The 15,485-nt window shown below is 41.8% G+C and overlaps 1 protein-coding gene across 1 annotated transcript in view; it reads right to left on the bottom strand.

The window, feature by feature from the left end:
* Positions 1-708: 708 nt before the first annotated feature.
* Positions 709-15,485, bottom strand: part of IL20RA (interleukin 20 receptor subunit alpha) — a 22,203-nt gene continuing 7,426 nt past the window's right edge. Inside the window, exons 4-6 of the mRNA XM_019527666.1 lie at positions 7,792-7,936; positions 7,076-7,215; positions 709-3,373 (exon numbers count right to left, since the gene is read on the bottom strand). Of these exons, the coding sequence (XP_019383211.1) occupies positions 2,423-3,373; positions 7,076-7,215; positions 7,792-7,936 (1,236 nt within the window). The 3' untranslated portion in view covers positions 709-2,422. The remainder of the gene's footprint in view (positions 3,374-7,075; positions 7,216-7,791; positions 7,937-15,485) is intronic.

The following is a 15,485-nucleotide window of genomic DNA, read 5'->3' as shown; positions in this document are numbered from 1 at the left end:
GATTCCCCATCTCATGACATCATTGAATCAAGACCAGATGACTTCTTGGGAAAGGTACTTTCCTAAGAACATTAATTACTGAGCACAATAGAAGAGTAATGATCTTCCTCTAAACAGTCCATAGAATTTCATTAGACCAGTGTTTCTTCACCAGTGGGTTATATGACTTCCTAATGGTCACAAAAGGCAATTAGGGGGTTGGAAGATGCTGAAAGTTTTATTATAATTCTAAAATAAAGGAAATATCCATGAAAACTTTAAGGGGCTACAAAGCTACATGCAAGCATAGCAGTTGCAGTAGTAGTACTTTGCCCTTTTCGGCTACACGTCCATGAACAGTGGCGTGCAATTCCTGTGGGGAGTAAAGCAGTGGCACACATTTGAGCAGCTGCTTTTTGCTCTGGCTCATGCCCCTGCACGTGGGGTTAGTGTGGAGAAAAATCTCCAGATGGGGTACAGAAGGCTGGGGCCTGGGGGCCTCCCAGGGCTCAAGCAGTGGCAATGTGAATGTGCAGAGCCTAGTCTACAGCCAGAAAATAGCTTTGGCCAGCTATGCTCTGGTTTTGCGCCGTGCATGCTGCTGCCAAGTACACTGCCCCACTTTTTTCCCCCCCATGTGTTTTTTTCATTTTCCAGTATCTAAATTAGGATCCATGCTGCAAATATGCAGCATGGAGAACCAAATCACATGCATGGAGTGCATTTTGCAGCATCTCAAAAGCCTTTGAGGCACCACAAAAATGCACATGCATGCTTATGTGGATGCAGCCTTCTTGTCTATGCAAGTAACCCTCCCTGATTCACTTCTTCAATCCCTGTATGGCTTTAAATTTCTCTGTAATGTAAGGCTCTCAAAACACATGTCTGCAAATAAATTATACAGGCCTAGCCTTAGTAGCATTGATACTAGATAGTAAAATATAGGGGACTGGAAACACCCTACTTCAAGTACTTCAAGAGGGGCCAACTTGAAAAGATGGAGAAATACTGAGGTAAGTGATCTGCTGGTTCTTTTAATTTCAAAGGGTGGATAGATGAGTATAATGCTAACCTGTGCACTGCCTAAGCTGTGTAACAGGAAATCCTGATTAGCAGAGAAAGATATTGAAAAGGCCCTGCTTCAAAAAGTTACTTGAGCATGTACCTGATTTTGAGCATGTGAATATGAGTAAAAGGTTTTGATGACACAAAAGAAAGAAAAAAAAGATCTCTCTTTGTGGACGTTACTGATGTTGGAAAAAAATAACAATTTTTCTTTAACTATAAGGTCTTACTGAAAAATTTCAGTGAGCTTTAATAACTTACTATTAAAATGTTGTAGAGTTTTACCCCAATATATTAATACTGCAGGAATGAGAAGAAAAAATGAACTTGTAGTTAAAGCACTGGACAAGAAAATGAGGTACAATTCCCAGTTCTGCAGATTTTCTGTGTAGCTTTGGTAAGTTATTCAAAATTTCTTTGTTCCTCAAACTCGCCCCATGAGTAAAATAAAGACAGTAAGATTTCCTTTTTCTCACCCTTTGTCTTATTAGATAGTAAGGATTTTGGTAAATCTCTCACTGTGTATTTGTAACTAATACAATGGGGGCCAGATCTCAAATGGGTTCTCCATGAGTTTCTGTAAAATAAATAACTGTACTAAATATTAGTTATGGAATACTAATAATATACAGTGGATTATTGTTAATTCCTACAAAAAATTACCTTCTCCCGCCTGTTCTCTGGAAAGACTTGGTTGCAGAGGCGCTAGTGAGCTGCTGTATTAAATCCCAATCCAATTCACAAGGAAATGTTTTAAATGCCATCAGTGGGAGTTGAAATGAGCCTTTATATTGCTTGAAACAGAAAGAAACCTGCGGAGCCCATGAGAATTCTTGTGGCAGAAGACACTGCAGGCTCTCTTTCTGCTCTTTTCCTATTTTCATTGATACCTACCTTTCATTAGCACACAGTGAGGAAAACTTCCCAATATTCTCAAAATAACTGTTTCTGAGCACAGCTGATTTGTTTTAATGTGTATAAAACAGAGATAATCCTTAGAGAACATACCTTTTTAAAATCAACAGCTTAAAAAAGTACATAATCCCAGTAAAAACCCAGCCTTGGGGCCAGCCCTGGTACAAGTTGCTGCAATTCCCAGCAAAAGTTTCTAGGTAAAACTCAATAGTGATATAAATAATAGTAGATTTTGTACATCAGCCCTTGGTTATTCAGCTGACCACAAATACCAAGTCGGAAGATAAATGCTGCCACACGGGGCAACTTTACCTCACTACCTCCTCCTTTGCTTGGTTGGAATAAAACATGTTAGTTTAATTGTGAGGCCTTTTTGGTTCTTGGTCTTAGATACCATAAGTACCTCTTGACAGCATATATACATGTTTTACATTTAATATTTTAAGATCTTTAAAGACTCTTCTCAGTCTTCCATTTTTACATGCAGTCCCCATTGTTCCTTAAATTTCTGGAGGTATATTTCTTGGTCCTCCGAGGGCTCATCAGATACCTGCCTCTCATACAGTCTGGACAAAAGCCCCTCTTTTGCTGGATCATCACACTTTTCATGTTCAAATATTTCTTCACAAGCATCATTTTCAAAATTGGACAAACTAGATATATAAAGTTTTCCAGTATGAGGATCCCAGTCTACTAATATAGTCTGTTCATATTCCTTTTTTACATCCTGTATCACCATTGGGTCCTGGGGGCCCTGGCTTATTGTACTTACGTGAGGAAATGATAATTGTCCTGATTTTTCAGTACCCAAGTTTAGCAACTTGGTTTCTGTCTCAGGGGACAGCTCCTCTGGTGTATTACATTTGAGTTCTTTTAATATCTGTACTGAACAAGTGTCTGTAGTCCTTTCATTAAGTTGGGGACAGTATGGCAGTTTTGTTTTATCAAGGTCCAAGTCCTCCAGTGTAATCTGGGGCTTATTTAGCAGTTCCCCTAGTGCAGAAGATTTCACTTTCACACTGTGATCCTCCAGTTTCTGCACAGAAAAGAGGTCAGCAGGCCTCACATCACATTCATATTCTATGACCTCTTCATTTCTTTGACCCAAAGTACAGTGGTTGCCAACTTGGCCTTGGCATGGCCAGTTCCCATCTTTTTTACAGTTGGGTAAAATTTTTACTCCTTCAGAAGAATCAACCAAGTGTTTCAAGAGTAACTCTTCCTTTGGAGGTTTATTATCAGGTCTGTTTTCATCATGGATGTTATAGTATATGCGGCTGCTCCTGTCTATTAAGTTAATGGTTTCCTGAGAAGCCTTGTTCTCATTCACAATATTAACGGTAATGAAGTTGACCACTATTTTTTCAGTTGGTACAAAAACATTTTCATTACATTTGTTAGTGTACTTCAATACCTGGAAAAAAAAAGACATTTGATTTAAAAAAAATGTAATTAAGATATTATCTAACTGCAATTTGCACTGCATCTATTTTTAAAATGTATGATTAGTTTTATTTTATTGTTAGAAGCTGGGTCTTCAGTTTGGGTTCCAGATGATTAAACTAGTTCTCTGTGCCTTCAATTCCCACTTCCTTCACATATTTTTTATTTTAGCAGGAGCAGGCCCATATAAGCTGCTACATTCTTCCTTCAAAAGCACCCCAAGACCAAGCATTGGTTAGAGCAGGTGAGCTAAAGTATGCTTTTGGTTATTCCACTGCACACTGGGATGACTTCTTGGAAGTTAACAGAGTAATCCTGCTATAACTGGCTGCGTCTATGTAGGTGCTTAACTGTGGAGTAGACTAATTAGCAGAGAGCCGACTTTTTCTGTTTGCCATGTAAAAATGTGGTAAAACTCAGATTTTCTCATTTTAAGGAGAAAAACTCAGAATTCTTCCTTTAAAGGAGAAAAATACGGAAAATGTTGGATTCCCCCTTGCAAGCTGGCAGAGTTCCACCAGCAAGGTGCTGGGGGGAGTGGGAAGAGGGCGGTCAGGCAGGGGGTGCTGCACATGGCCGCAGGGCAGCCTGGAGAGCAGCTCCTGCACATAAGTCTGGTGTGGGGAGGGAATGGAGGCCCCTATAGTGAGGGAGGGAGTTAAGCAGGGCTGGGGTTGCTGCCCAGCTGGGGTGGTGTGTGTGGCTTGGGGCTGGAGTGCGTGGCTGCATGGCCTGGTTTGGGAGTGAGACAGAGACACAGGTGGCTTATCTGGGGGATGAGGAGAAGGCTGGCTCCCTGCTGCTGTGCATACTCCTGGGGGAAGGAGGGGGAGAAATCAGGGCACATGCTCTGATGGGAGCAGCTCTGATTTTCCATGATAAAAACCCCAAAATCAAAGGCTGAAATGTCTAGGCATTTAGAATTTATTTTATTATAGTGACTGAGGCACTGGTAGGCTTCCAAATTGCTTTAAAATTGTAAATATAGCAATAAAACATTAGCTGATACCTATATATATAGTGGTATTTCATTTTAATCATGGAAAAATGCAGATTTGGGGTTTTCAATAAGAGACCTACTGAATTTTTTTTCAGAGACTTTGAAATTTTTAAACAGAGAAAACCAGGACCCCTGATAATTAGCTGAGGAGTAAAGAGTCACTGACTACACATGCAGTGGTATTAGGCCACAGTAAACTAATTAATGTTGCAGTAAGATAGTACTGTCAGGGAATTCCATTTACTGGAATTAAACACATGAATAGATGCTGACCACAAGCATAAATTGCACCTGGAGAGCCCAGCCAGCTTAGCCACAAGGCAATGCACTTTTGGCATCCTCATGCCCTGGCCAGCCCCTCTGCTGCCTGATGCTACCACCTGGAGCCTAGGCTGAGTGGCCCTGGTGTAAACTGCAACATCCTGGCTCAAATTGCTGCTGTATAGATGCTGCACCTGGCAGTAGTTTACTCTGGCTCAAACTGCTGTGGAGTTTATTGCTTTGAATTAATAGCACGTGTAGGTGTCACTACTGTACAGAATCTGGTCGAGACTGTTAAACCCAATAACTACTGTGCAGAATCTGGTCGAGACTGTTAAACCAATGGAAAAAGGAACTGTAACTTGAACTCAGACTCTTCTCCTCCCTGCCCCCCCAACCAATCCAAGAGCAGAATCATTTAGAAAACTACCATTTTAACGTGAAGTTCATGCAGACTTCAGTTATATCAGAGGAAGTTGTGGGTAAGTAGATAAAATATACAACAGACTGTCTATAGTACGGATTCTACAATTAGCCCTACTGCAGACTGTGTTGCTGACCCTTGGACTAACCACATTGCCTCTATATACTTTCATTTTTACACTTGTAAAATAGAGATCATAGCAGTTATCTACTCTGAAGAGAAGCTATTTGAGGCTCAATTTGCCCAGCAGTGCTTGAAAATGGATACGAAGTTTTCTGGTGGGTGGTGCTACAGAAGGCAAAGCTGGGAGCTGACTTTTTGTTGACACAAATTTGTAGCATTTTGATGATCATTTTAGCATAGTTGTTATCCAGAAGTTTTCAATAATGTTTTCCAATTCCAACCTAAGACATCTTGGTTATGCTTCCCAGTGCCCACAGACTGCCAATCATCTTGTAGACACGGGGAAATTAGACACATTTTCATTTGTTGTCTAAGCAAGGATGTGAATCAAAAGATGGACATGACATTGCAGCTTTTACAATGGAAATGAAAAAAATTAACAGTCCTAATGAAATAAAGAAGACAGATGAAATTAACAGAAGTAAGAATACAACAGATTCAATGTGCTTGGTGGCAGATGGGGCACAATGGATGAGAAGATGAATCTTTTACAGGGTAATCTAGTGACCGGGGGAGGGACTGGAATAGCTGTATTCCAAAGGCAGCACAGTAACTGCTGTCCACCTCCTTCTGCATCTTCTAGAGCAGTGGTCTCCAAACGTTTTTGATCACACACCCCATCAGTAAAAAATTTTTGAGCATGCGCCCCCAATATATGTATATTTATATAAATATACATCTAAATAGAAGTTCTAATATTTTCTTCCTGCACCTCAATGGATTGTCTTGTGCACCCCCTGGGGTGTACACACCCCACTTTGGAAACCACTGATCTAGAGGAATGAATCTACATGAATTCCTGTGAGATGCTGCATGCTCCACTACCACACCTGCAACAGGCTGGCATTTTTTAAGAGAGAACCAGGCAATGACAACATTCCCTGGCATGCAGAGTGGGCTAATGTCACAATCAAGTCTATAGTATTTATTTATATTTGTATGATGGCACAAACGTGTTTGAGCAACCAGCCAAGAGAGATTTTTGGATAGTTTGTTTTTAATCACTTATAAAGCAAAAATGACACCTCACCCTTCTCTGATTCTTTTAAAAGTTTATCTTGAAAAACCTTAAACTAAAATCAGGAAGGCAAATGTATAACTATTTCTACGCTGAAAACATATTTGAATAGTATGGCACACTTTGGTAAAATAATATTGCACAGTATTCAAAAATCTACAAGAATCCAAAACTGAATAATCTGCCCAGCTCAGGTATGTGATATTCTTCAGAAACATAATTAAAAAGCAAAGTAGACTTGTACCTTGTAAAAGGCCACCAGAACTTCAATATCCATTTTGGTTGAGAGATTTTGCATCACTTAATTATCTCTCCTTTTAGTGATGGATGAATTCAATTAACAATTTTCACTCACTGAATCCTTTCCAATGCTTCTTCATAGGTAAATGTAGAAAGGATGAGCCAACTTCCTAATGGCATTTGCCTCAGTGCACCTGAGACCTTGCTTATGGCAACGCCCCTTTCCAAGACTAAGGGAATTATTTCATTTTGATGTTTATTCTTTTTGGGTATAATTTTAGGGAAGAATACCAGATAGTCATGCTTAACAGGTACAGTTGTTGATCTTAGTCTTCTGTATTTGTCATTTTTAATATTCCTTGTGTGATGTTCTTTTCTTGATTTAAGTAGGATTTTATCTTGAAATACAAAACCTGCAGGCAGGCTACAAAGTGTCCCCCACCCCCTGTTCCCTCCTCCCAGAGCTGCAGTAGAGTAGCATGGTCCTGATTAACTGCATTGTAAAATGGCAGGAGTAGGACCCCAGTAAGAAATGAAAAGTGCTTACCAGGTTTGCTGGGTGCTTTTGTTTGCTGACATGAATATACCTGTGTACAACATAGTATGTCATTGAGAGAACGAAGGCTGTCAGAAAGATGGGCAGGATATATCCAAATACAACTGTTATGGCATGTTCTGCATTTGGGTCTGTTAATAAAACAACAGATTGCATTATGTAGCTTATTTATAAATCTCTTCATTAGTCACAGGTACCCACTGCATTTGCTTTGAATGTGCAATCTGAATGTGCTGGATCTATGATTCCTAGCATTTGCTGGGGATTAAAAAGGTGACATTCTGTAGTCCATCAAGAAATTAAAAAAAAAAGCAAACTAAAAAAACCCTCAAAAACTCCACAGAGCCACTAGGACTGTACTGAGATTTTTGTGCGGCTCAGGGTGCCCAGGGGAAACAGTCTGCTGTCAGTCATTTCAAGTGAGCCTCAGTCAGTAGGGCCAGGGCTATTCTGCAGGCAAGGAAAAAACATTTGGGGATTTTCATTAGCTGCAAAATGGATTAAAATCCTGTGGGAAAGAAAGAGAGGAAGAGATTATTTTCGTTTTCCAGTCCAAAGAAAAGTGTTCCTTTCCTTTGACATCCCAAGAAATTATTTGCTGGTACCCTGTCCTAGAGATGTCCTTGTTTGGCAAGATATCCAGGTGTAACAGTTTCAAACTTAAATCTAAATTCCATTCCCTGAATATTATGCTGAATGGTACATACCTTTCAGAGTCGCAATGCAACTTTCTTCTGAAAATCCACTAAACAAACGTGGTATTGGAACATGTGTCTGCACGCTGATGCAGTAAACTGTATTGGATTCTAACCTGGGCACAATCAATGTGTTGTTCTTAATGGAAAACCACCACTAAAAGAAAGAAAATGATATTTTCCATTTAGTTCTTAAAGTGACAAGGGATTTTATATTTTAAAAGATATAAAGGCTAGCCATCTTGGCTGGAGAGACATTCTAACCATTACCACAAGCCACTTCAAAAATGTAAATTATTTCCATTTGTCTGAATGTAACCAAAAACAGCATTTGTTACTAGATCAAATCCTCTATTGATATTTTCTCCTCTCTTCAAGATGGTATACCAGAACAGTAGTATTAGTAATAGTTTATTTACAGCTTTTGCCAAAACAATACAGTAAAATGAATAAAAATTAAATGCAATAAAATAATAACATTTATTACTATATAATTTTTGCTAAAAACATACAGTAAGATAATCCATTCTACCAGTTTACACAAAATTAAAACAGAACACAGTGCATGATGAAATGAATGAGTACACAACAAAACAGGAAACCGCTATCTGATTTTGGCCCTTATCTTTTGAGCAACAGTATTAGGCCACAGTGAACTAATTAATGCCATAGTAAAATAGACAGTACTGTCCTATGCCAGAGTAATTTACTGTAACTAAACCTACACATAGTTGCTGACTGTGGACAGCCCAGCCAAATTGCACCTGGACAGCCCAGCCAGCTTAGCCACAAGGAAATGCACTTTCAGCGTCCTCGTGCCCTGGCCAGCTCCTCTGCTGCCTGACACCACCACCTGGAGCCCCAGGCGGAGTGGCCCTGGTGTAAACCAGTGCTCTCCAAAGTGGGGTGCGCGCACCCCAGGGGGTGCTCAAGATGACCCATTGGGGTGCGCGAAGAAAATATTAGAACTTGTATTTTTATTTATTTTTTATCTAAAAAAATAAGAAAGAAATTAAGCTTTACTAATATTTAACATACAGATTGACACTGGCGCCCTCACTCAGTCTGTATGTCGGATGGTCATGTGTCACGTACGATACGTGAGGTATCCTGAGGGAGGAAGCGTCCGTTCGCTTTCAGCGCATTGCAACGTATTGCAGTTTACATGTGCCCGGTTAAGTGGATTTACGAATTATATTATCTAGTTTTAACTAAACTAACCCTCACAAAATGGACAAGTGGCTTAAAACAATTCCTGCAAAGAAACTGTGTATTGAAGATAATACTAATAATGCGAGCACAAGCAAACAGCAAGAAAATGGCAGAGCTGACACTTCTCCTACTCCTAGTATGAGCTCTTCGTCAGCCACATTACAAGGTAAAAACAATGACGATCTAATTTGGATCTACGTATCTTTGTGAGGTATCTTTTTCAGCTATGACAGCCGTTAAAACCAAGTATTGAAATAAACTGAACTTAGAACCAGACCTTCGAATCGCTGTATCACAAAGTGTTAAACCAAGATTTTCAAAAATAATGAAGCATATTCAATTACATTGCTCTCACTAAAAAAATATAATTATTACTACTAATATTATTTTTAGTGAGAGCAAAAAGTTTTTTGTATCGTTAATAAATAAAATATATTTTAAAAATATTGTTTATTTCATCTTTATCTCATCCTTTTTTCATTTCTATTTTTTGTCTATGTTTTATAATGTACCTAATATATTAGTACAGTAGTACAAGTATATAATTTATAAATAAATAAATATACATATATTGGGGTGCATGCTCAAAACTTTTTTTTAATTGATAAAAAAAAGTGATCAAAAAAGTTTGGAGACCACTGGTGTAAACTGCACCACCCGGGCTTAAATTGCTGTTGTATAGATGATGCACCTGCGAGTAGTTTACTCCAGCTCAAACTCCTCTGAAGTTTATTGCTTTGAATTAATAGCACATGTAGATGCACCCAAGAACTACTGTACAGAATCTGGTTGAGACAATTAAACCAATGGAAAAAGAAGCTGTAACTTGAACTCAGTCTTCTCCTCCCTGCCCCCCCAACCAATCCAAAGGCAGAATCATTTAGAAAACTACCATTTTAAGGTGAAGTTCATGCAGACTTCAGTAATATCAGAGGAAGTTGTGGGTAAGTAGATAAAATATGCAACAGACTGTCTACAGTACGGATTCTACAATTAGCTCTACTGCAGATGGTGTTGCTGACCCTTGGACTAACCACGCTGCCTCTATGTACTTTTATTTTTACACTTGTAAAATAGAGATCATAGCAGTTATCTACTCTGAAGAGTATTTATTTGAGTCTCAATTTGCCCAGCAGTGTTTGAAAATGGATACAAACACCATTTGGGCCTTATTGTTTTGAGCAAGTAAGGAATATTAACCTAAGGAGTAAAGAACAAGCTCCAAAATGTTAGAAGCCAATTTGTTTTTTTTCTTCTTTAGCCCAGTATTTTAAGTTTCCTATTAATAGTGAGATCCATTTTTTTCTTATTTCTTCAAATAACAAACAAGACCACAAACAGTGATTTAAGTCATCTATCTTCTTCCCACAAGAGTATATTCTGTCTGACACCATCTACCCATGACAACTGCAGATCTTGTTAGAATAAATTTCAATCTTGTGAGAGATTGATCTCTCATTGTTTGTAGTTTTGCACCACAAGAAAGCTGCTAGGCCAAATGGCTGAGTCCAGATGAGCATGGCCATGTGGCCACACACTGCTCATTCAGGTGTTTTCCTGCATTCCTACCTTCCAGCATGGGGCAGTTTTTTGACCCCAGGAGATCCCAGGGTCAAAAAAAACCTGTGCAGAAAAAAAGTAGGGCGGTGCATGTGGTGGCAATGCATGCTGCCCAAAACTGGAATGCTCCAGCTGCCTGCTAGGCTCCCTGCTGCAGGAGTGCAGTGGCTGCAGCTCCCCAAGGCCTCCACACCCCAGGTAAAGCTGTTGGGGCCAGCACAGTTGCTGGCTCCAGCCTTTCCTACCTCATCCAGGCTGCTGCATGCCAGAGAGCACACAGCATGGGTATTCCCAGGGAAACAAACGTCCATGCTCATGTAGATGCAGCCCATGAATACCTGAATAATCTTTAAAAATGCTAAATTCAAGACAGTCTCACTGCCAGTATATCTGTCTGCATGATGTCATCTTTAATTTTTAAACTGATGTCTTGTTTATATAGGGGAAATATTGGGTCAGTGACTCTCAGTACATTTCCCAGGTCATTATCTGAAGGAGAATATAGATGTTACTTAACCATAATACCAGGGTTTCTTTGACAAAAGAAAGGCTGCTAGAATACACTTCTTAGGGTATCTGATAGATGTAAAAGATCAAAGAGTAGTTGAAATTTCTTAACTGAGCTAAAGCACTCACATTTATCAATCCAATTTCAGAGCTGGATATAAGGCTCTCCACACCTCCCCTTCCCACCTGTAGAATTAGGCAGAGATAAAAGCTGCCTTAAAAAGTAGTTTGAAATCTTTTCAGTTTTGGGGTTGACTATAGGGCCAGCACCCCACAATTCTGCTCCATACAGTAACATGGACTCTACCTTGGATCTATAGATCTTTAGCCTTCCAGAACCGCTTTTCTGCCCTTCTTATTGTAAGAAGGTAAAACTCCACCCAAAGCTTGTTTTGCTCCACTATTTATATTTTCAGTGTGCTTATTCCAGCTCAGATATTTATTCAAATAGATTCAGAGGTTTTTAAAAGAAGGCACCACCTCTATCTTCTTTTCTATAAAAACCAAACTTGTTTCTCGCTTTCATTCCCCAAAACCAGTAACTTAGTTTTAGCTGCATTCAGTTCCAAGCTGCATGAGGTGCAATAGTGCTGAAAAAGCACTTAATAACTTTTGGAGGTCTATTTGTGATTATGACATTATTAACACGCCACTGGCATCAAGCAAAACAGGGTTAGAATAATTAAAAATCATGGGTTCATAGAACTGATTCTCTATTAGTGTTTGGTTTTAGATCGTTCAAAAGTAGCAAAGAAAGAAACATCCTCATCATACTCCTCTCTTAGTTGGGAAGCTATTGGACAGGACACCACCAACCCTGTAGCACACCCTAGATCAGGGATGGGTAAAATGGCAGATCTGGCTGGCGGCCACACTCCATTTCCCAGCAGCCCCAGCCTGTGTCCCTGAGGCCGGTTTCCATACAGGCCCCAAGAAGGGCAGCACTGTGACAGTGCAGGGCCAAGGTTTCCCATGGAGGCTGGTCCTAGCAGCAGTAGTAGGGCATGCAGCTAAGTGGGGAGCTGCTTTGGGGCTGGGGCTGGGATCCTGCAGTGGTGACAACATGGTCCAGAGCCAGTGCAGAGCCATAAACCACTGCCTGCATGTTCTTGCCCAGGGTGTGCAGGCAGCAGATCGCAGCTTTGCCGCAGCTCCAGACCACGCTGTCACCGCTGCAAGATCCAGGTCCCAGAGCAGCTCCCTGCCCAGCCAGCACTGCTAGCATGGAAAACCTGGCCCCACCCTGTCAAGGCACCTGGTCCTGGGGTCTCTATGGAAACCAGCCACACTGATGCAGGCAGAGGCTGCTGGGAAATGGAGTCCATTGCAGGCCCAATCCAGCCACACTTTACCCACCCCTGCCCTAGATGCTGTATTTGAATCATAAGTAATGATTAATTACAAGAGAGTTTTCTGCATTAATGTTATTTCCAGTTTCTTCCATAATTTTAATCTGTCTATGGAGTCAAAAAGCTCTCTTGAGATCTATGAAGGCTACATACAAATGATTATGTCTTTTTACTATTCACTATTCCTAAATAATGCAACACCGAGCAATAGTTTGTGCATGAATAGCTTCCTCTAAAACCAGCCTGCTCCACTCCCAAAATATTATTTTTAGAAATCCAGGTCTAAAGATGGAAAAGTAAATGTCCCCCAAGTATTATGGCAGGAATACATTTGGCTGTGCTGACCTACTAATATCAATATTGATTAAGGATCTCTCTTATCATCTCTTTTATCACCATTTTTAAAAAATTGGGACTATTATATTTTCATTGCAATGCTTTCTAAAATAATTATATTAAATTTTTTGGTCAAAACTGGACACTACCAGTCAATATATTCCTTGAAGATTTCTGGGGAAAGAAAATCAAGGCCAGGGACCTTTCCATTTCTCAGTAAGTATATAAATTAGATTCAGAGGCGAGATAATGATCAGCTTTAGCTTAAGAGATAAAATTTCCTTCAGCGAGAAGCCACCAATTTCCTTCACCGTCTATGAGTAAGTTGTTAAACTTCTTTTTTTAAAAAACGAGACCCATGTACCTTCAGGAAGGTATATGTCAGAATTAAGCTAATTTTTGTCCCTTTGGCTATAATTTTAAAAAATGTTGGTTATCATTATTTTTCCCTGTTGCTACCAGTTTCTCCCATAGCCTCATTTGATATTGTTTTGTCTTTCTGTCTATTAGTACACAACAATACTATGGACTAGTTCCCATTATGAAAAGGGAAGAACCTGGGACACCACTAGCACTTATGCTCAGAAGGACATTGTGAGACACAAGCAGCACCACCCTATACTTCTCTAGAGCAGTGGCTTCCTCTAGAGCAGTGGTTTTCAACCTTTTTTGTACCACGACCCATTTGTAATGATCAATGGCCAGTCCTGACCCACAGTCCCCTAGTCCTGCCAGTGCCTCTCATTCCTGACCCACAGTCCCTTGGCTTTGCTGGTGCCTCTCACTCCCTAGCGACAGTCCCCTGGCCTTGCTAGTGCCCCTCACTCCCAAGACACTGACCCCTGGCCCTGTCAGTGCCCTCGCTCCTGATTCACAGTTCCCTGCTCTCCTGGGTCATGCTGGTGTCCCTCACTCCCAACCTGCAGCCCCCTGCACCCTCCCAGCCCTACTGGAGGGAACACCCAGTTGCCCCCATCCAACTTGGGCCACAGCATGGTGGCTGCAGGAGCTCTGGCTCATGTGGGAGGCAGCAGAGTGAGTCTGGCCCCAGCACAGGCTGGAGGGAGAAGGCGGGGAGCCTGTGGCACTCCACCCTGCCCTGGGCTGGGGCTCCTGCACTGTGCCAGGCAGCCTGATCATAGCTCCTCCCGCCCCCCAAGCAGCGTTTCCCAGTTGCCCTGCCCCTCTCAGTATGGGCACTGGCCCCAGTGACAATGCCTAGCCACACAGCTCCCTGCTGCCCCGAAGGATGTCCCATAGCCCACTTCCCTTACTGGAGAGACAGGCACCTTTCCCCTCCCCACCCCTGCCCAGACGCAGCCTCAGCGCCCAGCCACCTTCCTCTAGTGCTGGCAGGCACCTGCCTCCCCCCCACACCCATCCCCACGTACCCCCAGACAATCCCCAAGACCTGGACCTCCAACTCCCACTCCCCATACACTTGTTGCCCTGTGGGGTCAGACCAACTCTCAGAATCTCAATATTGCACTGTTAGACAGGACGACGTAACACAATTGCACATATACAAACACACAAATCAATTGGATGAACACACACACTACCAACTCAGGCACACACAAATGCAAACAGCCTAGGCACATGCATACCTATCACCAATTCAAGCACATACACTATACACCCCAAAAGTTAGACAAAAATCAATTGTCCATACCTTCACACTCAGTACACATACACAGATCACCAATTCATATATCATGCACACAATGACATATACACACACACACACACTCTCACCAGTTCACACACAGACAACCCACCTACACATAGGTAAGTTCCTAACTTGGATGGCATGGTATGTATGCGTGTGCTTGGGGTATCTGGGATACTTGGGGGAAGGTTAAGGTGAGAGAGAGTGAGGTAAAGTTGCCAGAACCAGGACTAGAACCGGTAGATTAGAGAGAAGTTGGCTGAGGAACTGAGGCTTAGGTTTACTTGAGATCAAGTGGCCCCAGGGTTACTCGAGGTCACTGGTGCAAGGGAGGGGGAAAAAAAAAAAGAAGCCCAGTGGCAAGGAAGAGACAGCCAGGAAAGAGAGAGAGACAGAAACCTGGGAGCTGGAAACTGAGGCAGACAGCTGAGATATTGGGGGAGGGGGGCGGCAGATAAGTGGTGGCAAGGAGGAGACAGCCAGGAAAGAAACTGAGGCAGAAACCTGGTTACTCAGGGAAAAAGGCAGTGGAGATAAGACAGTGGCAAAGAAACAGGGGGGTTGGAGGCAGAGAGGAGCTCAGGACAGGTGTTGGAGGTGGCAGTGAGCCAGAAGCAGGAGAGGGAGAAATGAGACAGAAATTACAGGAGCAAGGAGCAGAGATTGGAGCAGGGCTGAACCACAGTAAAGCAAGACCCAACTCAGGGGTCCAAATAACAGGTTTATTAAACAGACAACATGCCACACAGCCCCATGAAGTTATTAGTTTACACACACACACTCTCACTCTCTCTCTCACAATGGCAGTAGGAAAAAGAGACTCAGTGGAAGGGTTGGAGTGCAGGTGAGGAAGAGAAGCAGAGTCCAAGTCCTTGGTTGAAGAGGGGGTGGGGGGTGATAGCTACCTATCCAGGCTGGAAAGAGGTCCTTGTTCAGTAGGTGTTGTCCCGAGGGGGGTCGCTGGCAGGGCCTCAGGGTGGATAGGTCGTGTGGTGTGGTGCTAGTTCAGATGGAGAGGGCATCCCAAGGAGTCAGTTTTCACTACCCCTTTTATGGGGCAGACTACCTCTGAT

Source organism: Gavialis gangeticus, unplaced genomic scaffold, assembly GCF_001723915.1.
Source record: "Gavialis gangeticus isolate Ggan-Ray unplaced genomic scaffold, GavGan_comp1, whole genome shotgun sequence".
Taxonomy (NCBI): domain Eukaryota; kingdom Metazoa; phylum Chordata; order Crocodylia; family Gavialidae; genus Gavialis; species Gavialis gangeticus.
Note: the sequence above shows the minus strand (reverse complement) of the source record. Positions and strands in the feature narration are given on the sequence as shown.